General features: G+C 50.8%; 1 protein-coding gene across 6 annotated transcripts in view; it reads left to right on the top strand.

The window, feature by feature from the left end:
- The window catches only part of PPARA (peroxisome proliferator activated receptor alpha), a 75,292-nt gene that overhangs the window by 38,956 nt on the left and 12,506 nt on the right, over positions 1–23,830 (top strand). For 5 of the 6 annotated variants that reach the window (XM_045062520.1, XM_045062519.1, XM_023257628.2 and 2 more), the window contains exons 3-6: positions 4,903–5,138; positions 14,535–14,695; positions 16,343–16,481; positions 17,485–17,687. In XM_045062520.1, the coding sequence (XP_044918455.1) occupies positions 4,931–5,138; positions 14,535–14,695; positions 16,343–16,481; positions 17,485–17,687 (711 nt within the window). In that variant the 5' untranslated portion in view covers positions 4,903–4,930. Of the gene's footprint in view, positions 1–4,902; positions 5,139–14,534; positions 14,696–16,342; positions 16,486–17,484; positions 17,688–23,830 lie in introns of those variants that run through there. The other variant, XM_045062522.1, reaches the window with a different exon arrangement.

Raw genomic sequence — 23,830 nt, forward strand, 5'->3', positions numbered from 1 at the left:
TAAACTTGAACATAAGATAATGAATGCTTAAAAATAAAAAGTAGACGTAAACAAATAGCTTTTAATTGTCAGATGTATCAGATGGGGACGAACTGTGTTTTTTTGTATTTAAATGGAATGCCATCACGTTGTTACAGTCGCATTCCCAAAAACAAACATGTAGCTGATCTTGAAAGAATTAAAATTAAAAATTAAAAATGTGTTGACAGTTGGGGCAATATCGAGCTATTATTTAATACTTAATTTCAGAAAATATTTACGAAGGGCCTCGAAGGTCCAAGAAACTCCCTTACTAACGTAGCGGCACAGAGAAAGGTCGTACACAGTCGCAGCCCCAGGAGCCATCGAGGACCTGATCCCTCCTGGGTCTTTGATTTCCAGTCATTTGACGAAACGAAACTTCTTCACTGTCTCTTCGAAGCGCCTGATTTATGCCAGCTCAGAATATCTCCCACATTCTCTGTCGCTTCTAAGGTGGAGAATCAGACTGACCACCTGTCTGTTCATGTCTTTACCCCACATTCTGCACCCGGGTCTCTCCTCCTGGGGAAGTTGCTGACGGGCCGCAGCTCAGCTCCCTACATCCCTGTGTGTTGCACGCTCTTTCCTGCCGATCTGGGACTTTGTTTTTTACTGTGAGGCTGAGATTTCTTTTCCTTTTGTATGCTTTTTCTTTTTTTTTAAATGTTTATTTTTCAGAGAGAGAGAGAGAGAGAGACACACACACACACACACACACACACACACAGAGGGAGAACGAGAGAGAAGGAGAGTGCTTGTGAGCAGGGGAGGGGCAGAGAGAAAGAAAGACAGGATCCGAAGCAGTCTCTGTGCTGACAGCAGAGAACTGGGTACGGGGCTCGAACTCATGAACCATGAGATCATAACCTGAGCCAAAGTCAGACCCTTAACTGACTGAGCCACCCCGGTGCCCCAAGTTTTTGTTTTTGTTTTTTTAAGTTTATTTATTTTGAGAGAGAGAAAGCATGAACAGGGGAGGGGCAGAGAGAGAGAGGGAAAGAAAATCCCAAGCAGGCTCTGCACTGTCAGCACAGAGCCCCACGCGGGGCTTGAACTCCCAAACGATGAGATCACGACGTGGGCCGAAACCAAGAGTCAGACACTCAACCGCCTGAGCCACCCAGGTGCCCCTGTGCTTTGTTTTTAAGCCTCTGGGATGATGATACTTCACCATGCAAATTTCTGATCAGTGTCCCAACGCAGAATCACTCTGACGTCTGTTCTAGATTCCCTTGCGTCATGTTGTCTTTGGACACACCGGCTCTGCCATTTTGCCATCTGGGTGGCGGCCGGCCACACGTGCTGACGCAGAGTGGGCCGCGTCCTCACGGGCTGTCGCCCGGTTCCTGGTGGTGTCACTGCGCCTGCCGTGCCAGGCTTGGCTGAGCGTCAGAAATACAAACCCCGCACCTCCTGCTAGATCGTGCGAGAAGTGTGGATACAAAGTTAGCAAAATCCGTTCTCTACCCTCAAGACGCACTTCAAACGTTCTGACGCCCCGTGGAATTAGGGCCCCATCAGAACCGAGCCGCGGGGCTGCCGGGACCCGGAGTTGCCTGGGCTGGACCCTCCTCGGCTTCAGAGTAAGAGCTCATCATGCCATTTGTGACTCATTTTAGCCTCGTCTTTAAAAAAACAAACAAACAAACAACAACATGCCGTGCGAGAGCTGTTGATGTGCCGAATGCTTACAGGTTATCAGTTAATGTGACAGCCCTTCCAGTGTTTCAGCGGCCCTCGGCACAAAACGCTCATCGTATCTGCTTCCCTTTCTGTCCCCCTCCCTCCCTCCCTCCCTTCTTTTCATTCTTATCATTTCTTTTAATGTTCTGTCACTTTTGTATACTCTGCCCAAAGGAACACTCCGATTGGTAAATGCGCTCCTGAGACCGGAAAGTAGAATTTTAGCCGTTCGCGTTGGCGTTTCCGACATACAAGACGCAGCTCTAACATTTAAATGGGACGGCAAAGAACAGATGCCTTTAGAGCCCCGCAGGCCCCGGGGACAGGGAAGGAGGGCCAGGACGGCCGGGCACATGCATCTTGGTGGGAGCCGGGCTTGGAGCCCCGCTGCCCTTTCCTGGGCTCTCGGCCTCCGCGGAAGCCTCTCTGCGCTAGGAAACCCAAGCCCCGCCGGAGTTGTGCTGGCGCTCTCTGACGTTTCTCCAGTCGTTTCTGCCTTGCCTCGTCGGCCACACTGGGAGCTGCGGAGAAAACGGATCGTGTGTTGCGCCCGCCTGCCCCTCCTAAGGCACTTAGGGCAGAGGATACGCTAACTGGCACCTGGCTTGCTCTCCGAGGAACTGGGCAGTGGCTGTGCTATGTGGGCTTTAGAGCCAGACTTCCCGTGATATTTCTGCTTCTTGAGCAGAAGCCACAGCGATGGGGGCCGGGGCGGGGGGGAGGCCCTGGAGCCCGGAGCCGCCAGGCAGGTGGGCTGCGCTCTCTACCTGGGGACGCCTTCAGAGGAGCCGAGCCTCATCTGCTCGAGCCGGAAGCCAGAAAGGGCGGGCCGTGATTTGTGCAAACGCCAGTCCCCTGGCCAGAGTTCAGGAAGGTATTGCCTCACTCGCTGCAGGGATTTTATCTCGTTAGCTCTTCATTAGCAGTGAGACGGACGTTTCCCTAAATAAATCTCAGGTATGCCTTAAAAGCAACTGAAAAGTAAAATGATAAGGTCCCACAGTATTCAAACTCCCCGAGTGTAATGACAAGGAAACTAACACGATCTTACAGTTCGCGATCGATTCTTCCAGTTTCGACGCTCCTGCTAGGAAAACAGAATACTTGTAGGGAAAAAAAAAGGCTGCTGTCCACCTGCGTTGTCCCCTGTAGCACCGGGAACACGAAGGGGTCGGGGAGGGGGGTGGTCACAGCCCCACTGACAACACAGCCTCTGCCCAGCCCATACTTATTAGGCTGGACTTCATGGTTAAACCTCGAAGTGAGGGACTGTAGTTTTTCATGGTGAAGAACATCGTAAGTAATGCTTACCCCACCGTCTTGCTTGCCATTTGAAGAAATCTTCCTCCAGATATAAATGCGGAACGAAATACGGTAAAAAAAACCGCACAGACTCACAGCCCCATCCACACTCCTAGATTACAGAGAAGGAAGGTCCCTTCCTTTTAAAGCTCGTGAAAGGCTAACGATTCTCTCTGATTTTTCCCGTGTGTGACTGTCACCATCATGGTTGCTTGTCAGAACTCCAAGGGTGAGATGTGACTTTCACGGAAGCGTTTCACGGGAGCGAGTACCGTGGGTTGTGGGTTCGCTGGGGAACGGCATCCTCACCTCGGCGGAGAGCCCTGGCCGTTGCTGGCATGCACTGCTTGGGTCCCCTCCGTGCCGGGAGCCGTGGGCTTCACTGTGACCGCTTCAGCTGGGAAAGCGGTTCCAGAAGCCAAGCGTCGCCTGGTCCGTCTCATTGAGGACGCCTGACCACCAGGCCCGGGGGGTGGTCCTGGGGCGGGATCTCAGGTGGACTCGGACGAAGGTGCAGAAATGAAGCGGTGCGGGGAAGGCGTGGACCAGGTGGCGGCCCGGTGCCACGGGTCACGGTGGGGACAGGGAGACGGCGAAGAGGCGAGATCAGGAAGGAGACGCATCATGAGATCGCGAGTGCTGTGTCGAGGAGGGGGACTTCAGTCCGGAGGTCACAGGAAGTGGCTTCGGACGTTTGAGCAGGAGTGTGAAACCAACCGACACGGGACGTGGCACTGCTTTGACTCTGTGGCCGTGATTTTGCCAGGGAGGCCGAACGAGGCATCACAGACTGGGTGGCTTAAGGAGGCGTTTCTTTCTCACCGTGCTGGAGCCTGGAAGTCCGAGAACAGGGTGTTGGCGGCTCTGGCTTCTCCGGAGGCCTCTCCCCCGGGCTTGTAGGCGGCTGCCCTCCCTCTGCACACGGACGCCCCGGGTGTCTCGTGTGTGTCCAAGTGTCCTCTTCTTAGAAGGACGCCAATCGGATTGGATTCGGGCCCCCTTTAAAGACCTCCGTTTGACATAAACACCTCTTTAAGACCCTGTCTCCAAATATAGCCACGTCCTGAGGTCCCGGGGGTTAGGATTCCAATATATGAATTCTGGTGGGGGTACAGTTCAGCTCATAACAGGACCCACCCACTGGAGCGTGTTCTGTTGGTTTTTTGCCAGCTGAAACAGTCTGGCTTTGTCAGGGACGCACCTGTTTGGGTTTTTTTAGTTCTACGATGTATCCGTAAGTGCACAATCATGTTTTAGGAAAACCTGCATGAATTAGCCCATGGGTACCGGGAGAACATGCTGATGGCGTGTTCCCCCCCCCCCACTCGCCCTGCACCCCACGGCTGAGCTACCTCGACCTGCTCGCTCCTGGAAGGCTTCCGTCATGGAGCCTTTGCACTTGCCATTTGTTTGCTGGAACATTCTTCCCGCACACCTCCCCCTCTCAGACCCTGTTATCCCCAATCTGCAAGGCAGCGTCCCGTGTAAGGCAGCATCCGTTCCCCACCCGATGAGCCGTCGGACCAGGATCGGACAGTCCACCTGCGTATTTGTTTATTTGTTAACTGTCGGTGTCCCCACCAAGCGCGGTGTTCAGGAAAGTGGGGACTCTGTCCGCTGCTGTTTCCGGCCAGCTCGGATATAGTAGATTGCGCTGAGCACAGCGTGTAGACTCAGTAGCAGGTGAGTGATTCTACCAGGATCGGCTTTGTGTCCTTACACATTTTGTGTTTAAAGATTTTCATTTCCTTAGCGTGCTTATCTAAAGGCATGCTGAGAAAAGGTGGTTAGCGACGTCCCTCCTTAGGTTATAAGTTCAGGTGTGATGCTTTCATCGGAGGAAAACCAGTGTTCTTCTATATCCATGGTTCACGAGCTACTTCTCTGTCTTCCCAGGTTGCGTTTCCAGAACCATCTAAGCAACATGGTAGACACAGAAAGCCCGATTTGCCCCCTGTCCCCCCTCGAGGCTGATGATCTGGAGAGCCCATTATCCGAAGAATTCCTGCAAGAAATGGGAAACATCCAAGAGATTTCTCAATCCATTGGGGAGGACAGTTCCGGAAGCTTCAGCTTTACAGAATACCAGTATTTAGGAAGTGGCCCGGGATCAGATGGATCTGTTATTACAGGTGAGTGTGCTGTATCCTTAAAAGCTTTATTTAGAAATGTTTTGGTTTCGTTTTTTGGTTTTGGTTTTGTTTTTTTGTGTTTTTTCTTTTTTTTTTTTTTTCTTTTTTCCTGCAGAGAAAATTGTTCTCCCTAGCTGGAAAAGAGGTCACATCTCTGTGCAGCAAACTCTTTAGACATGATAAAGCATAGCCCATTCCCCTGGGCCTGCTGTGCCGTGTGTCTCACAGTACGCTTCTTTTAAAAGCCATACACGCATCAAATGATACTTGAAACTCAGTTAAGGCAGTCAGCCACATTTCTAAAAAAAAAAATCTGCCTTCTTATTTCTTTAAAGCAGAGGCTCCTATTCTAATAAAAATGACGGTTTTTTTTAAATCTGGAGATGTGTACGAGCCATCTCCCTAAATTCTACATTGCATTACGAACTACATCGAGTGCCAGCAAGGCAGAAACAAAGAAATAAAACACGGGGGCCACTCGGGTAACCTCTGGGATCACTGGGAAGGAAGAAGACGTAAAACGGTTCATCCTTCCAGACAGCACTTAAGCGAGCCCGGGGTAACGTGGCGTAAACCGTGCCCTCGATTCGAAAAGGCTCCGTCTGGGGTGCACCTGACTCCACACGCTTCCTGGCAGAAGTGGGTCTCCGGTCGGGACTGACCGGGCTGGACCGGGGTCGGCCCAGCTAGCGGTTGGCAACAGGGGTACGTGTGGTCGTCGGCTCTGAGCGTGGAATACCGGGGCCCTCCGGGGAACCGTGGAGAATGTTCTCCACGGCAGCGTCCACGAAAGGTCTCTGCGTTCTTTCCCCTCCGTGACCCCCATATGAGTCCTGAACCCGGAGCACGTTTCTCCCTACTGCCTTCTCACTCATTCCTGCTCCAGGAAGATGGTTTTCGTGACGATCGCACTGACTTTAGTGACGGTGGGAAGGGAGGGTTCGTGCTGTGCTGAACAGCGTGCGCTGATAAAACCTGTGCACAGAGAGTAGTGCAACGCGGATGCACTCTAAACCCAGCAGGCCCACCGGGGACAGACATTGTTCAAAGGGAGATGTGAATGGGGCGCCCGGGTGGCTCAGTCGCTTAAGCGCCCGACTGAAGGTCATGATCTCCCGGTCTGTGGGTTCGCCCTCCGTGTCGGACTCTGTGCCGACAGCTCGGAGCCCGGCACCTGCTTCGGATTCTGTGTCTCCCTCGCTCTCTGCCCCTCCCCGCCTCGCACTCTGTCTTTGTCTCTCTCTCTCTCTCAAAAAAAATAAACATTAAAAAAAATTAAAAAGAAATAAATAGAAGGAGACGTGAATGGGGGTGTGCCTGGCAACCATGGTTCATGGTACGTGCGATGCGACGGTGCCTGTGATGGGGACGAACAGGAAACAAGGAAAGCAGAGAAATCGTGCGCGTTCCCTGCCGCGGAACGCTCTGTGGTAACTTCAAGGAATGAATTCACTCCGCTTGCGTCAACATGAATCCGTGTAAAAAGTGGCACGGAGTGAAAATATGCCGAAGGATATCTTCAGCAGGGTTCAATTCCCGTAAAACCTCCAGCACCAGAGAGTGCCGCGTGGGGTAGGTGGGTTCCGACGCGCACCTCGTAAAGCTGGCGATCACCCGCCGAGAGAAGAGAGGGGGGCGGGGGTGGAGGGAAGGGTCTCCGGCCGAGAAAGAGACGGGGGGGGGGGGGGGGGAGCTCCGTGGGGAATTCAGCCCTTGCAGGTGGTACTTTCAACAGAGACGTGAGGCCGTGTGAGAAAGCGTCACAGTTTGGAAATCTGGGCGGTGGGTGTTATACTCTGTGTTTTCCTATATGTTTGAAGTACTTTAACGGAAAATAAAAACAGCGGGAAGGAGCATTCCTGGCCGGAGGAAAACAAGGCAGCTTGTGCAGAGGCTCGCGTAATCCTTGTGAAAACCCCGGACTGTTGCCGCTTTGCAAGTGGAAACGAGCCCACGGGAATTAGGTGACGTGACGTGACCCGGTCACACAGCTGGAAAGAGGCCGCGCCGAGATGTGACCCCGTGCTCCCCAGCTGGCTCCACACCCACGTTGTTTGTACGAACATCCCTTTTGACGCCCCGCTCTCGACCTCGTAACTCAGGGATTGTGCGACCCGTGGGACACCCTGTGAAGAGGATGCGTTAAAGGACTCTGCGGCCTTCGTGACCGAGCAGCCTCTGCGGTGACCCCAACAGACCTTTATAAACGGTTCAAGTCTTGGCTGCTTTTCCCACGACGTGCTCCAGAGGGAGTGTCCCGCGTGAGGGCCGCTTCCAGAAACAGGGAGGGAGGGACCAAGGAAGAGCCTCTGTCTTGTAGGCCCACCTTGCCGAGTCTTGTGGCCAGCCCGTGCCGGGGTCAGGGACGGTGACAGCCCGGCTACCCAGCACCGGTTAGCCACCGCATGGGCCTTATCTCCCTGAATCCCAAGAGCCGTGTTTGAGTTCGTCATTGTGTTTATTGAAGGGAAGAGGAAAGGAGGCAGACCCCGGGACTTTGGGACGTGCTGGAGGTTCCAAGCCCAGAGTAGGAGAAAACCTGGGCTCAACACCCAGCTCTCCACCCCTCAAATGGGTCCTTCCTTCTCCACGTCGTAGACACGCCGCACGCCGGGGTGTTTTTTGTGCACTATCTGTGGTTATGTTGACTGTCAGAAATCGGTTTTCTTCCGGATTCGAGATTTATCTGTGTCAATTTGTCTCTTTTCTTAAAGGAAGTGGTTTCTTCCCCCTTCTTTGGAAAACATACAGTCCCTCTTATAATGAAAGGATTCGAGGAGACGCATTCCTTCAGGCCAGACACAGTCTCGAGGTCCTTCTGAAATAAGGAACTTGCGTGAGCGGGGCGGACGTGTCATGGTAAAGCCCCCGGAAAGTTCTGATCTAGCCGTGGACACGAAGAGTGTTCAGACACCCTCCCACTTTCTCCGGGAAGGCAGAGGCCGCACAGCGGCCGCTCGGCCTGGGCTTTCTCTTCCCAAGTCCTCACCCTCCACCAGAAGGAATCTGAAATCACACTCTTCCAGTTTAGGGCAAGGTAGCTTTTCTAAAACTAACGTCTTTCGGGTCATTGTCAGGAGCTACACGCCGTCTGAAAGCTGGGACACAGGTAAGACCTGGAAACGTCACGCCAACTAGCCTCGTGGTCCATATGCTTCGTGGGAAGCCACGTTTGACCCAGCTCCACGGGCTGCCACGCACGTCCCGTCTAAAGAAAGTAAAGGGCAAGGGTTTGGGGGGAGAGAGTTCCATGCTGGCCTTCGACCAATTCCAAGGAACTTCGTGACCAAAACAGGAGGGGGAACTTAGCAAAAGTGAGCACACCGAGGTGTGCTGGGCACACGCCCCTGCCTCTGCACCGCCAGCCTTCCCCGCGGTGGGCGTGTGGTCCGCCACTCGTAGCCCCTCCGGCCCCTGACTGTTGATCCTTTCGGTCATTTGGAATCACCTCATACTTCTTACCGGTTTCCCAGTGCTCGTGTCACTGGCTAATTTGAGAGATAAGATTATCCCTCATTTGTAAATTAGATCTTCCACCCCTTGGGTGATGGTGCGAAATTACGTAAACTGCTCCCGTGGAAGGGCCATCTATAAAGTGTATTCACTTCACGTGTTACACCCAGGAGACCAGATGGGCGAGGCGGCTGGTGCAGCCTGATCTATCCTTCTCCCCTCGATTTTTCTTAGCGACTTGACTGGCATTCCATAAACTGCACATATTTAAAGTGTACCACTTGATGTGTATACGTAGACACACACGTTTAAAAAGTTTTTGTAATGTTTTATTTTTGAGAGACAGAGACAGAGCCCCAGCAGGGGAGGGGCAGAGAGAGAGGGAGACACAGAATCCGAAGCAGCTCCGGGCTCCGAGCTGTCAGCACAGAGCCCGATGCGGGGCTCGAACTCATGAACCGCGAGATTGTGACCCGAACCAAAGTCGGACGCGCAACTGACTGAGCCACGCAGGCGCCCCCCCCCACACACACATTTTAAGTGTGAAGCCGTCACCACAATCAAAATAGTGACCCAATCCATCAACCCCAAATTTACTCGTGCCCTTTTATAAACCCTCTTCTCCACCCTCGGTTTCCTTCCCCTCCCCTGAGCAACCCCTGGTCTTCCTGTCATTGTATATCTGTTTGTGTCTCCTAGACTTTGACATAAAAAGAATAATACAGGGACACCTGAGTGGCTCAGTCACTGAAGCACCCGCCTCGTGATTTCAGCTCAGGTCACGATCTCACAGTTGGTGGGATCGAGCCCCATGTCGGGGCTGTGCTGACAGCACGGGGCCTGCTTGGGATTCTCTCTCTCTCTCTCTCTCTCTCTCTCTCTCTCTCTGCCCCTCCCCTGCTCTCTCTGTCTCTCTCAAAATAAATAAACTGAAAAAAAACCAAGAAGAATACGGTATGTTCTCTTTTCAGTCTGACTTCTTTCACTCAGCAGAATTATCTGGAGCTTCTTCTGCACCAGTTCAGTCTTTCTGTCTGTTGTGTGGCTCTGCTCCTGTTTGCTTCTCCGTGCACCTGCTGACGAACATTGGAGTCGCTTCTAGGTATTGGCTGCCAGAGATCAAGCCGTGTACCAGTCTCTGTGTGGACATGTGCCTTCACTTCTCCCGGGTAGACACCTGGGAGCAAATGGCTGGGACATAAGGTGGATGTTTGTGTAGCTTTTAAGAAACTGCCCAAATCGGGGCACTGGCGTGGCTCAGTCTGTTAAGCGTCCGACTTCGGCTCAGGTCGCGGCCTCGCGGTGTGTGGGTTCAAGCCCCACATCAGGCTCTGTGCTGACGGCTGGGAGCCCGGAGCCTGCCTCGGATTCTGTGTTTCCCTCTCTCTCTGTCCCTCCCCCGCTCGCACTCTGTCTCTCTCTGTCTCTCAAAAATAAATAAATGTTCAAAAAAAATTTTTTTTAATGAAAAAAAAAAGGAAGGAAACTGCCAAAATCTTTTCCAGAACGTGATACCATTTCAGGCTCCCACCAGCGCGTGTGAGAGCTCCAGCCCCAGCACGCCGTCACCAACTGTAGTTGTGGTCAGTCTTCTGGGTTTTTCCCATTCCAACGGGCATGTAGTGGTATGTGATGCTGAGAATCTTTTGCCAGATATCTTCTTTTTAAAGAAGTTTTACTGAAGCGTAGCTGATGTACAATGTTCGTTTCAGGTGCACAACACAGTGAATTTTCCATACGATAATCTGTGCATTACAGAGCGCTCACCACGGCAAGTGTAGCCACCATCCGCCGCCACGCAGCGTTATCGTGATAGTATCGGCCGTGTTTCCTGTGCCATACTTTCCGTCCCCACGGCTCGTTTACCAAGTCTGTACCTCTTCTACGTACACGTCTTCTTCGGTGACATTTCTGTTCAGATCTTTTGCCCGTTTTAAGCCGAGTGGTATCCTTGCTCTTGGCTGCCGAGAGCTATTCCTCTATTCTGGATGCAAGTATCTTCATCAGATATGTGACGTATAAATATTTTCTCCTAGTCCGTGGCTTGTCTTTTCTTTCTCCTAACAGTGTTTTTCAAAACCCAGAAGTCCTTGATTTAGAGGAAATGCAATTCATCAGTGTTTTCTCTTGCATGGATCATGCCTTCTGCGTCATGTTTGAGAAATATTTGCCTGGCCCGAAGTCACTTTCTTCTACAAGTTTTCTGTTTTTTAGGTTTTACATTGATGTACCGGATCTGTTGAGTTAATCTTCATATGTAGATCAAAACTCACTTCTTCTCTCTCTCTTTTGCATTGTAAAGTTCTAGCACACTTTGTCAGAAAGACTACTGTCTCCACTAAATGGCCTTCATATCTTTGTCAAAAAGCAATTGACCTTACTTGCCTGGGTCTATTTCCGGACCCTCTGTTCAGTTTCATGGATCTGTTGTCTCATTTGATACCAATGCCACTAATTCCTGGCCACTGTAGTTTTAAAATAAGGCCTGGAGTCAAGTAGCGTTAAGTTCTCCAAATTTTTTCTTCTTTGCTAAAGGTGCCTTGGGTATTCTGTTAATTCCAGAATCAGTTTTTCAATGTCTACCCAACAAGCCTGCTAAGATTTTGATTGGGATTGCCTTGAACCAAAAGGTCGGTGTGGGGAGAACTGACATCATAACAACACGAAGCCTTTGGGGCCACGGACTTACTGCCTCCATTAGATTCATTCTTCGTTGTTTTCTAGTTTTTAGTGCACAGGTCTTTCACGGTTTTTGTCAGATTTATTGCTAAGTGTTTCATATTTTATAAGGTCTTAGGATTTTATGCACAGAGAGTTATGTCATCTGTACATAAAGAGTTGTACTTCTTCCTTTTTTTTTTTTTAATGGGCTTCATGCCCAGTGTAGAGCCCAGTGTGAGGCTCAAACTCATGACCCTGAGATCAAGTTCTGAGCTGAAATCAAGAGTTGGACACAACCGACTGAGGCACTCAGGCACCCCACTTCTCCTTTTTTAAGCTAGATGCCTTTATTTCATTTTCTTGCCTTATTACACTGGTTAGAACCCCCAGTACAATGTTGAATTAAGTGGGGGGACACCCTGCCTTGTTCCTGATCTCAGTCTCTCACCACTAAGTATGATGATGACCATCATTTTTCATAGATGCCCTTTCTTAGATCGAGGAAATTCCCCTTCTCATCCTAGTTTTCTGTGAATTTTTATCAGAAATTGAAGTTAGATTTTGGCAAATGTTTTCCCTGCGTCTGGTAAGATGATCAAATGACTTATCTTTATGATTGATTGATAGGGCAAATTATACTGTTTGATTTCCAAAGGTTAAGTCACCTTCACGTTACCACAATAAATCCTACTTGGTCATCACATATTGTCCTCTTTACATATTATTGGACTTCTTAAGTTTTTGTTAAGAATTTTTGCACCCGTGTTCATGAAGGATATTGGTTCTAGTTTTTTTTGCAAAATCTTTATCTGGTTTTGGTATCAGATTAATGCTGGCCTCATAGAATGAGTTGGGAAGTCCGCCCTATTCTCCGTTTTCCGTATATCCCTGTACAATTGATACTCTTTCTTCTTAAATGCTTGGTAGATTTCCCACACGAAGCAAAATTTTTTGGTCATATTTCTGTGTTTCATTCTGGATAGTTTCTTTACTGGGTCTTCAAGTTCACTAATCTCTTCTTCTACAGTGTCTAATCTGGCCCTGATCCCATCCAGTGTATTTTTCACTTCAGTTCGTGTAGACTTACTGGCATGACCAGTCTCTACCTAACACATCCAGTCTTTCATTCAGCTCCTTAAACACTTAGGATGCACTCATAAATTTCTATCGTCTTTGTTACTTTGGGGTCAGTTTAAGTTCATTGATTTTTCTCCTCATCATGGGTCATATCTTTCTGCTGCTTTACGTATTCTTAATTTTTTTTAATGTTTATATATTTTTGAGAAAGAGACAGAGGGCATGAGCGGGGGAGGGGCAAAGAGCAAGGGGGACAGAGGATCTGAAGCAAGCTCTGAGCTGTCAGCACAGAGCCCAGCTCAGGGCTCGAACTCACGAACCGCGAGATCATGACCTGAGCCGAAGTCGGACGCTTAACCGACTGAGCCACCCAGGCGCCCCATGTATTTTTTAATTTTTTAATTGGATGCCATACATTGTGAACTTAGTTCACGATGGATATTTTTGTATCCCCGTAAATATTTCTGAGTTTTGTTCTGGGATGCAGTTACCTTACTTGGAAAAGGTTTGACCTTTCATGTCTTGTGTTAGATGGAACCATAACAGTGTGGAGTCTGCAGGTAACTGTGCTGCGATACTGAGCCCAAACCCTTTTGAGTACTTTACCTGATGGCCTACGAATTCTGACACTTGCGTCGTGAATGGTGGTCACGGAACTCTATGCAGCCTTATCAGAGTCCTGGATGCCGTCTCCTCTGTCATTTCAGGTCGCCGCTGGAGCGTCTTTTCCTTTTGGTTCTCTTAGCTGGGGGAACAAAGAGATACGTGCACATGCTAACCCGTGTGTACACGCACGTCTATAAATATATCTGTACGTAACCATCTGGATCTCTGTTAAGCAGGAGCTCATACTGATGCCGGCAGCTCTAAGCCACCGCCATGGGGGTCGGTCTCACCCCTCCCAGCTGATCTGCAAGGGCACGCTCCAGCAGTGAGAGTCCTAGTGCCCACCATCCCTCCAGTTCATTGTCCATCTCTGTCTACACGATGGCGACACCAGGGTGGCGGGCCGTACCCCTGTGGGGGCCACTTTATCCGCTGATGTGCCTTGCTTGCACACAGCTCCTTTGCCTTCCGTCCCATAGATGCCACTGGTTTCCAGGGTTCCTAGGTCATGTCTTCTCCACGCCTCCTTCAGGGAGGCCCTTTCATACACATGTAACACAGTGAGATGACTTTGTCCCGTTCCGTATGTCACCCCACAGTCCCCCAGCCTCCTAAATATTTTTTATTTATTTGCACACGTTAAGGCTCGCCCTGTACTGCAACGTCCCGTGGGCTTTGACAAACGCACAGCGTCACGTCGTCACCACTACATTTGCGCATCAACTGTTTTGCCATTTCCAAAAGACCTGCCTCACCCGCTCAAGCCCCCCCAACCCCCGACCCCAGCCACTCGTCTTCGTGCCAACAGCCACGAATGAGCGTTCCCGTTGTTCCCCATCTTCGCCAGCACTGAGTGTTGTCAACTCTTTCGTTCCGTCTTGTTTTCATTGAAGCCAGTCTCGTAGGTGCAGGGCGACGTCTGCTTGTTCTAATTCACAGTTTCCCAGCGACCAGGGACACGGAGCATCTTTGCACGGGCTTCGTTGCTACCTCTGTATCTTCTTCAGGGAGGTGCCTGTCCAGATCTTCTGCCCGGTTTTTAATTGAGTCGTTGGTTTTTCTTACTGTTGAGTTTTACCCCTCCTCTGTGTGCTTTGGGTCCAACTCTTTTGTTCGATGTGTGCTTTGCACATGTTTTCTCCACATCTGTGGCTTGTCGTTTCGTTTTCCTGGCAGGGTCTTTTGGAGAGCAGAAAGAAGTTTTTAATTATAAGGAAGTCCAACTTTTTTTTTTTTTTTAAATCTTTCATGGATTTTGCTTTCGGTATTGCCCACGTGGACTTTTATCCTGTATTCTGGTGTGATTTACTGAGTTTACAGTAAAGCGCTGGAGGGAAGCAAAGTAACAGCTCGTGTGTGGGCCGCGCCCGGTGCGGGTGGGGAGGCCGCTGGGTGTGTTGGGGTCCAGAACCGGGGACGGCCCAGCGGCAGGTTCGGGGACGCTGCAGCGCTAACAGCAGGTGCACAGGCGGGGGTGGGCCAGCCCAGGACGGGGGCTCCTCGCTGAACACCTCACGAGCAGTCGTGCCCTTGGAAACCTGGTGTAGACACCGATGATGCATCTGCAGTGTCCATGAGTCTTCCCTCCTCTGTTCTCAGACACCCTCTCACCAGCTTCGAGTCCCTCGTCGGTCACTTATCCGGTGGCTCCAGGCGGTGCCGATGAACCTTCCAGCGTAGCCCTGAACATTGAATGTAGAATCTGTGGGGACAAAGCCTCAGGCTACCATTACGGAGTTCACGCGTGTGAAGGCTGCAAGGTACGGTGGAGGGGAAGGTCCCTGCTCCAGGGGCCGCGTGTGGTTCCTTTTACTTACTTACTTACTTATTTAATTTATTTTGAGAGAGCGAGAGAGCAGGGGAGGGGCAGAGAGAAACAGAGACAGAGAATCCCAAGCAGGCTCCACGCTGTCAGTGCAGAGCCGGACGTGGGGCTCGAACTCACGAACCGTGAGAGCATGACGTGAGCCAAAATCAGGAGTCGGGCGCTTAACCAACTGGGCCACCCAGGCGCCCCTGGTTCCTTTTATGTTTTACACAGATTTTCGTCACTACTAAAAAGATCTGCCAGAAGGACAGAGATAAGAAACAGACCCACGTAAGAGATTAGCTTCTCCGTTCAGAGGGTCTGGGGCAGATTGCTGGACCGTACTCGTTAGCAAGTCGAAGAGACATGTTTGAAAGAAAAGAAACAGTAAGAGGGATCCCTTTATTTGAGGCCGGGGCCAGGGAGCCCACTCGCTCTTTCAGTCCTCAGCAGGCCGGGGGGGCAGTGGTCCTCACGGCCATCGGAGGTGGCCGGACGCCACATCGTGCCTTTACGACGATGTATGTGTTCTCAGCTCTGGGGTTTCGTGTACACAACAATCTCAGCGTCCGGTTACAGGCAGAAATCTCCTTCCCCTGCGTGCACGGAGACAGCTTACTGACCCCTGGAAGATGCCGCGGCCTTTACCGGTGCAGGTGCGACCTGCCTCCTTGAGACGCTGTCGCAGCACCCGAACCTGGGGCGGCCTGGGAGGCCTGCGTCGCAGGGAGAAAAAGGGCTGCGTGAGCGGGGCCGGCTCTGCCTCCCGACGACGGTTAGAATTCTGTCTTCAGCCCCCCGCCTGACCCTGTGCCTCCTCCGGCCATCCCGCTGCACAGACCCAGATGACCAACTGAGTGAAGGCACCAGCCTCCCCTCCTGTTCCCCAAGAAATTGCTGTCCCCCCCCTGCGGGCCCCGGGACCAGCCCCATCAGAAAGACGTAGGAAGGAGTGGGAAGCAGAGAGAACAAGAACCGAAGCAAATACACAGACTCCTTCACAAGCCTTCTGACCACGTGCCTGTGACAAAGCTAGTTGCAGGGTGGCCTCTTCTGCGGGGCCGCACCTACGTTCCTTTCGTTTCATTTTTTTTTATGGGCTAAATAGTGACGTTTTCTCTTACTGGGGAGAGCTTAAGATGCTTCTGTAAAGCAAGACAACTGTTTACAAACAGTTGGCTCCCTTTTATTGTGGTCGATGGGAATTGCTGTCTTGCAAGGAGTTAATACTCCCTTCCAAGATGCCTAGGAAGTGTTTAGTCCCCAGTAAGGGTGTGGGTGGGACAGGGAGGGGTGACGCTTGTCCGACCCGGAGCAGGGCCGAGTACCCTGGGAGACCTCACTTGCGTCTCCCCAAACCAGGGGAGGACATCCGGAAACTGCTTTGCACTTGGCCACATTTTGTTGTGTTTCGTCTTAGGTGTAATGACATTTGCGATTTTCGGTCTGTCCCAATTATGTCAGACTTTTTAGAACCGTTCTACTAATTCTAGTTCGTTTGCAAAGGACCATAAATGAGCAACAAGGAGCACGAGTAAGGCAGTGACCCCGACTTGGCCGCGGCCCACGGTCGCTGATGGACTGTGTCTCAACCCCTCAGGGCTTCTTCCGGAGAACGATCCGACTAAAGCTGGCGTATGACAAATGTGACCGTAGCTGCAAGATCCAGAAAAAGAATCGAAATAAGTGCCAATACTGTCGTTTCCACAAGTGCCTTTCGGCTGGGATGTCCCATAACGGTAGGTAAGGTTGTCTAGCGTGCCTTCCCGGCCCGCGCCTCAGCCTTCCTCCCCCGTTGGGTCGCAGCGCACCGTGTTTTCCATGAAGGCGCTGCAAAGACAGTTAGGCCCCAGGTCGTTCTGCAACCAGAGTAGCCTAAGAAAGTAAGAGTCTCACGTAGCTGAGCTCGCGCAGCGTGCCTGCGATTCCCGTTAGAAACTCCACACGGTAAGACCGGGGTCTGAGATTTCCGCTGGGATGGCAGAATGGTCACAGCAGCCGAATGAAGCGTGGGCCATTGTAGGCACCTTCCCACGCTGAATTCCATTATTCGGCATCACGCCGCGAGTTTAGAACGTGCCAGTGAGGACGTGAAGGTGTAACCAGTTCCCAGCAGCGGCACGTCTCCCTTCTGGAAAGAGAAAAAGGGTGCCGGATGAACTCGTTCTAGCGGTCACTTCCGTCTCCTTGAACTAAGGGTCAGTTTTGGACCCGACGACAGTAAACAACCCCCAGCCGGTCCTGTTGCTGAAATGAGTAAATGGTGGGGCTTTTTCTTTTCTTTTTTTTTAATTTTTTTTTAAACATTTATTTATTTTTGAGACAGAGAGAGAGCATGAACAGGGGAGGGTCAGAGAAAGAGGGAGACACAGAATCTGAAACAGGCTCCAGGCTCTGAGCTGTCAGCCCAGAGCCCGACGCGGGGCTCGAACCCACGGACCGCGAAAATCATGACCTGAGCCGAAGTCGGCCGCTTAACCGACTGAGCCACCCAGGCGCCCCGGTGTGGCCTTTTCTTTTCACCTTATTTTTTTTTTTTTTAAGTCCAGGATTTATGAAGGTTGAGTTTTATCTTCCTTGCTCCAGAGCAGAACCCTGGCCGACACGGAGGGTGGGTTTTGACTCGTGGGTGAATCCTCGGCGCGAACTCTCTGCCCGGCGGTCGGTGGCCGTCACGGGCCGCCTTGCTCACTTCTGCTCGCTTCCTGTTCCCGTTTCTCCCCCCCCCCCCCCGCCCCCCAGCAATTCGTTTTGGACGGATGCCAAGGTCTGAAAAAGCAAAACTGAAAGCGGAAATTCTCACATGTGAACACGACCCAGAAGATGCTGAAACGGCGGATCTGAAATCCCTCGCCAAGAGAATTTACGAGGCCTACCTCAAGAACTTCAACATGAACAAGGTCAAGGCCCGGGTCATCCTGGCGGGGAAAGCCAACAACAACCCGGTAGGTGTCCCCGCGGCTGTTTGCCATCCAGCCTGAAGTGTCCCCCTGGCGACCCGTCAGCTAGAGTCCCACGGAGGGGCTGAGGAAACAGGTGTGAGATGTTGGGAGAGTGGTGTCACCCCCAAGGCGAGCGACAGGCCACGGATGGAGGCGTCCGGAGACTAAGGGGCAGCTTAACAGCAACTCCTGGGTTCGCTGCGCCTCAGAGCTCCTGGTGACCAAGTTATTACATGACTGCGTGATTAACACACACACGCGCGCGCACACACACACACACACACACACACACACACACACACACATCTGGTTAGTAGCTTAGGGGCATTTCTTAAGTGCATTAAAAAAAAAAAATCTCTATTTTATGCCAGAAAATGAAAGCATTTTCTTTTCATTCAACCTGTGTTCTTTTTATTATTTTTATTTATTCATTTTGAGAGACAGAGAGAATCCCAAGCAGGATCCGTACTCTCCGTGCAGAGCCTGATGCGGGGCTCGAGCTCACAGATCATGAGATCATGAACTGAACTGATATCGAGAGTCAGATGCTTAACTTCCTAAGCCACCCAGGTGTCCCCCAACATGCGTTCTTACTTATCCTTCCCCTAAAACTCCTCCCTCTTTTCCCATCACCCCTCCCCTCCCCCCCTCCAAGGCCTCCTCCTGTTTCTTCATTGAAAAGGCAAGGATATCTCTGGGCTTAGAAAGGGCTATTTGTTTACGGAAATTTTATTGTCTTCTCTGGACCTTTTCCGCAGCACTGAGTGGGTGTCTGGGGATCCTCCTTCACTCTGCCTCCTGCCCCCCCACCCCCCCACCCCATGGTCAGCTCAGCCTCCGTCTCCATTACAGAACTAATCTCAGGGCCTCTTCAAAGAGGGGCTGGCCCACGGTTGGCTGATGAAGATATTTTGCCTTTTTCCTACACGCCTGGTGAAACAGGTTTAATTTGTGCTAATGAGTAGCCAGCTGAAAGCAATCCTGATTGGGAATTACAAGCTGGAATTTTTAGTCACAGGAAAATGAAGTATTTCACAAGCCACTTACTTTCATGAACAAACCAACCTTCTCTTTGACGGAGTCTTTAATTCTTCAGTGAAATTCTCCCATTAAATAGGCTGAGACATTTCAGAACAGCTCAGGCAAACTCTATTAAATTGGCAAAGCCACACCCATGCTGGGAGGCCCCAGAGGCTTTTTATAAATGAGACCCTTTCTGGATCACAAGGGTGAGAATAAAATAACTTTTTAATTTTGAATTTCCCTCTTGGAAATGATTAGAATAACCCTGTATTAGAGTCACCGGCAATTCTGATCTCTTTGAGATCTCTTGCTCGCTTGGGTTTTTAGAATTTAAAGGGAACTTAAAAGTCATCTTTACTCTTAACCAAACACTGTTCTTTAATATTAATTTCATTCCCACGGAGTATCTTTCCGAGACCCTTCCCCCCGAGATCCACACGCCCTTGGAAGGAGCCCCCTCGGCCCGAGCTGATGCCATCTGGGCATTTCCTCTCTGGGAGGAATCTATTTTCATCTTAAGGAAATAAATAACAGACTTGAAGTCTGGGCTGGGGCTTCACTGTACAGGAGAAAGGGAATTCAGGAAACTGCTCGCGGGGGGGCGCGTGCCTGCCCCTGCCCCCCACCTCCAAACCAGAGTGCAAGGTCACCAGTCTGAAAGGCAGCGTGCAGGTGTCTGCTGCTCATGGCCGGTGATCCTGTGATCGCGGTGTCTGCACAGGGCTGGACTGCTTCACCCAAGGCCCTCTGCCTTGGCCCTCCCCCGTCCCCCTCCTCCCCACCAGCCCAGTGGGGCACTTCCTGGGACTTAGAGCCCCCAGTGCAGGACACAGCCTCTACAAAGACCCATAGCTGACCTGGAACCAGTTAGGAGGCTGGGTGGGCCAGGAGGGGGATGCTCTGGGAGGGGAAGGGGGAGGGCTGCAGAGAGGGTCTTGAGAGGAAGAAGGGGGCTGCAGGAAGCATGGAGATTCCACGGCTTTGGGGAAAGATCCGCAGGGGGGTGACGGCAGGGATAGCGAATGTTTCCGTCCGCACAAGGGCTGGTTTGAGCCCCTGAGATCTCCGAACCTTGAGGCCAGAAAACAAGCAGGGTCCTCAGTTACCTAGTCCTCGCTTGTCAGGTCCCTTGCTGCCCCCCGATATGAGGGTGCCAGGAACAAGCTGAGGTGCAGAGGCAACATCGGTGCCATCCGAACTTGGCTTCCAAAAGAAGTGCTCTTCAACAGTGTCCTAAAAAGTCCGTGTGTTGATGTGTGAGGTGTTAAGAATGCCACAAGGAGACGTTCCAGGAGGCCACTTGCAACGAGATGGCGAGGAGTGCTGAAGTCTGGGCCTTCCGCGCTCTGTCCCCTCCCGAGGGCGCCCTCCGCGTGCGGGCCGCTCCCAGGTGCTCAGGCCCCAGCTCTGCACACGTGCACACACCCGTCCTCGCTCCAGCTCACTTCTGGCTTCAGAGGCCTTACAGCCCTGAAGAGACAGAGGGTGAGTGGGGGAGGGGCAGAGAGAGAGGGAGACACAGAATCCGAAGCAGGTTCCAGGCTCCAAGTTGTCACCACCGAGCCTGACACGGGGCTCGAACCCACCAGCTGTGGTCAGGTCAGATTGTGACCTGAGCCGAAGTCCGATGCTTAACGCTTAACCGACTGAGTCACCCAGGCCTGGCTACAAGTTTCTTAATTCAGATGTTCCTCTCAAAGATTCCCGTGTTGCCCACAATTGTCAGGGATTATATTTAGAGTCTTTGAATGTCACCAGTTATGGAAAATCTTTGTCCTCTGGGAACATAATTTTTGGACAAAATCATGAGTCAGTAGCAGCCAGCCTGAATGCAAACTGGGATTATAGTAACAGAGTCAGGTGTCTTGTCTGAGAAGACTAAAGGAAGCAAGGGGACGAATTTTTGACCTGTGGCTGAGAATGGATTCTAACACTTGTTGTTTAATTTTTTTGAATGTTTATTTAATTTTGAGAGAGACAGAGCATGAGCGGGGGAAGGGCAGACAGAGAGAGGGAGACACAGGATCCGAAGCAGGCTCCAGGTTCCAAGCTGTCAGCACAGAGCCGGACTCGGAGCTCAAACTCATACACCGTGAAATCGCGACCTGAGCCAAAGTCGGACACTTAACCGAGTGAGCCACCCAGGCGCCCCAGTTTTTTTTTTTAATTTTTTTTTTCCAACGTTTATTTATTTTTGGGACAGAGAGAGACAGAGCATGAACGGGGGAGGGGCAGAGAGAGAGGGAGACACAGAATCGGAAACAGGCTCCAGGCTCCGAGCCATCAGCCCAGAGCCTGACGCGGGGCTCAAACTCACGGACCGCAAGATCGTGACCTGGCTGAAGTCGGACGCTTAACCGACTGCGCCACCCAGGCGCCCCTTTTTTTTTTTTTAATGTTTATGTAGTTTTGAGAGAGAGCGTGAGCCCGGGAGGGGCAGAGAGAAGCAGACAGAGGATCCAAAGCAGCCTCTGCGCTGACAGGAGCGAGCTCGATGTGGAGCTTGAACTCACCAACCGTGAGATCGAGACCCGAGCCGAAGTCAGACGCTTAACCGACTGAGCCACCCAGGCAGTGGCTAACCCTCTAACACTAGTTTTGAAAGGAATGGCAACATTATTCTCAACATTTCTTTTTTTTTTTTTTTTTAACGTTTATTTTTGAGAGAGAGAGAATGTGGGCACAAATGCACGTGGGTAGAGGGAGGGGCAGAGAGACAGGGAGAGAGAGGATCCCAAGCAGGCTCCGTGCTGGGAGCGCAGAGCCCAGTTTGGGGCTCGAATCCACGAACCGTGAGTGAGATCATGACCTGAGCCGAAGTCAAACACCCAACCGACTGAGCCACCCAGGTGCCCCTGTTTGCCATGTTCCTGATTCTTCGGGACAAGGGGCCTCTTGGTGACATCCTGAAATGGCATCACCTCTTTAGGGGATGTTGCTTCAAGATTGAAAAATATACTTTTTATACTGTTTACTAGAAATGTGTAGTAAAACCTAACTGAAGCTTACTAAATGGTTTCGTCCAAAGCAATTACACCAATAATTCACAAGTTAAGTTTTTCCTAAAAGCTGGTGCTGCCTGACTTTCCATAGAAAGTGCTGTTTAAATGTATTTAAAGACGAGTTCTTGGGGCGCCTGGGTGGCTCAGTCGGTGGAGCCCCCGACTTGAGCTCGATGATCTCGCGGCTTGTGGGTTCAAGCCCCGCGTCGGGCTCCGTGCTGACAGCTTGGAGCCTGGAGCCTGCTTCGGATTCTGTGTCTCCCTCTCTCTCTCTGCCCTCCCCTGTTTGCACTGTCTCTCTCTCTCAGAAATAAACATTAAAAAAAATTTTTTCTTAAGTAAAGATCAGTTCTTGTCAGTAACATCATCAACACACACGATACCAATCAGGTTTGCACATGAGTGATAGATGTCAGTTAGGAGAACCTTCTGGTCTCAGTGGGGAGTGATTTGGGGGAAAATTGGGCAGGTTTCTGCCTCACACTATTTCAACTCATCACAGCATGCTTTATTTATTTGAAATGACCACCCATGATGGCAGATACATTCATATTCTAACTTAAGTATAAAAGGCACATTCCACAGTTATATATAAGCAGCATGGGTTTTTTTAGATGGTCCTATCAACTGTGTTTATCAAGTGTGTTAGCATACATAATTTCTCTTTAATAAACATTGGTTTCTTTATATGAGCACCTGTTTGGGATTCAAATGGTTCCTAATTCTGTTAGTGAGGCCCTGCCTCCTTAAAATCCAAGTGATGATTTTATAAAAATGAAATGAAATATTTGTGCCAGTTATATCCCCATTTATGAGAGTATGTTTCACATAAAACCAGTCCCGGACGGGTTTCGGGGGCGTGTATCCCATTTCAGAAGGCCCTGTGCCTGGAAGGGCCCCACGCTGGGATGTAATGTTCTGTTGCTGTCTTGAAATTCTTCATTTTTTAACAAGGGGCCCCACGTTTTCATTTCGCCCCGAGGCCCGCAAATTCTGTAGCCAGTCCTGCAAGATGCACCATCAGAAAAGAAACCCATGTTCTGTGGTCACGTACTTTGGGAGCCTGTGCCTGCTCTCGAAGCTTCACTGCACACACCTGTTGCGATAGAGACTCTGGAAGGTCCTAACTTCCTTTAACTCAGCGTTTCCCAAATTTCTCTGGCCACACAACTTTAAGACCTTTATTTCTGCCATAGATACTTTTTTTTTTGTATGTTTATTTTTGAGAGAGAGTGCAAGCAGGGGAGGGCCAGAGAGAGAGGGAGACACAGAATCCGAAGCAGGCTCCGGGCTCCGAGCTGTCAGCACAGAGCCTGACACGGGGCTTGAACTCACGAGCTGGGAGATCATGACCTGAGCCGAAATTAAGTCAGACTATTAACCCACTGAGCCACCCAGGCTCCCCGCTGTTGTACTTCTAAAAAGCCAGTGATGTAGCCAAGGTGGCCTAATAGTATATTTTCTGGAACTGAGGGGAAAGTCATGTACCCTTTTATTTATTTTAAATGTTGATTTCTTTTTGAGCAAGACAGAGCACAAGCAGGGGAGGGGCAGAGCGAGAGGGAGACACAGGATCGGAAGCAGGCTCCAGGCTCCAAGCTGTCAGCCCAGAGCCCGACGCGGGGCTCGAACTCACAGACCGCGAGATCGTGACCTGAGCCGAAGTCGGACGCTTAACTGACTGAGCCACCCAGGCGCCCCCGTGAACTCTTTTAAAAGCATGTCTCCAGTCCATCCTAGAATGTTAATTCCTTAAATCTGAGCAATTTCCCATGAAGCAGAACTGCCCCCAAACTTCCTCAAAACAATGATAATCTGGCTTTTATGATCTTTGGAGAGCGACAGTTTGAGTCTTCCTTAATCAAACTGGAGATATTCGGAAATTTTGGCTCTGAATTTTGTATTTCGAATGTTTTCGCTCATTCACAGGGAATTTTTAGAGTATGCTCTTCAGGCGTAGAATCAAATTATATTTTCGTCCAACGCTGTATTGCAAACTCTGATTTTGTTTAAACATTTCAGAAATGGGGCACCTGGGGGGGGCTCAGTCGGTGGAGCGTCTGACTTTGGCTTGAGTCATGGATCTTGCACTTCGTGAGTTCAAGCCCCATATCGGGCTCG

This window comes from Felis catus, chromosome B4 (assembly GCF_018350175.1).
Source record: "Felis catus isolate Fca126 chromosome B4, F.catus_Fca126_mat1.0, whole genome shotgun sequence".
Taxonomy (NCBI): domain Eukaryota; kingdom Metazoa; phylum Chordata; class Mammalia; order Carnivora; family Felidae; genus Felis; species Felis catus.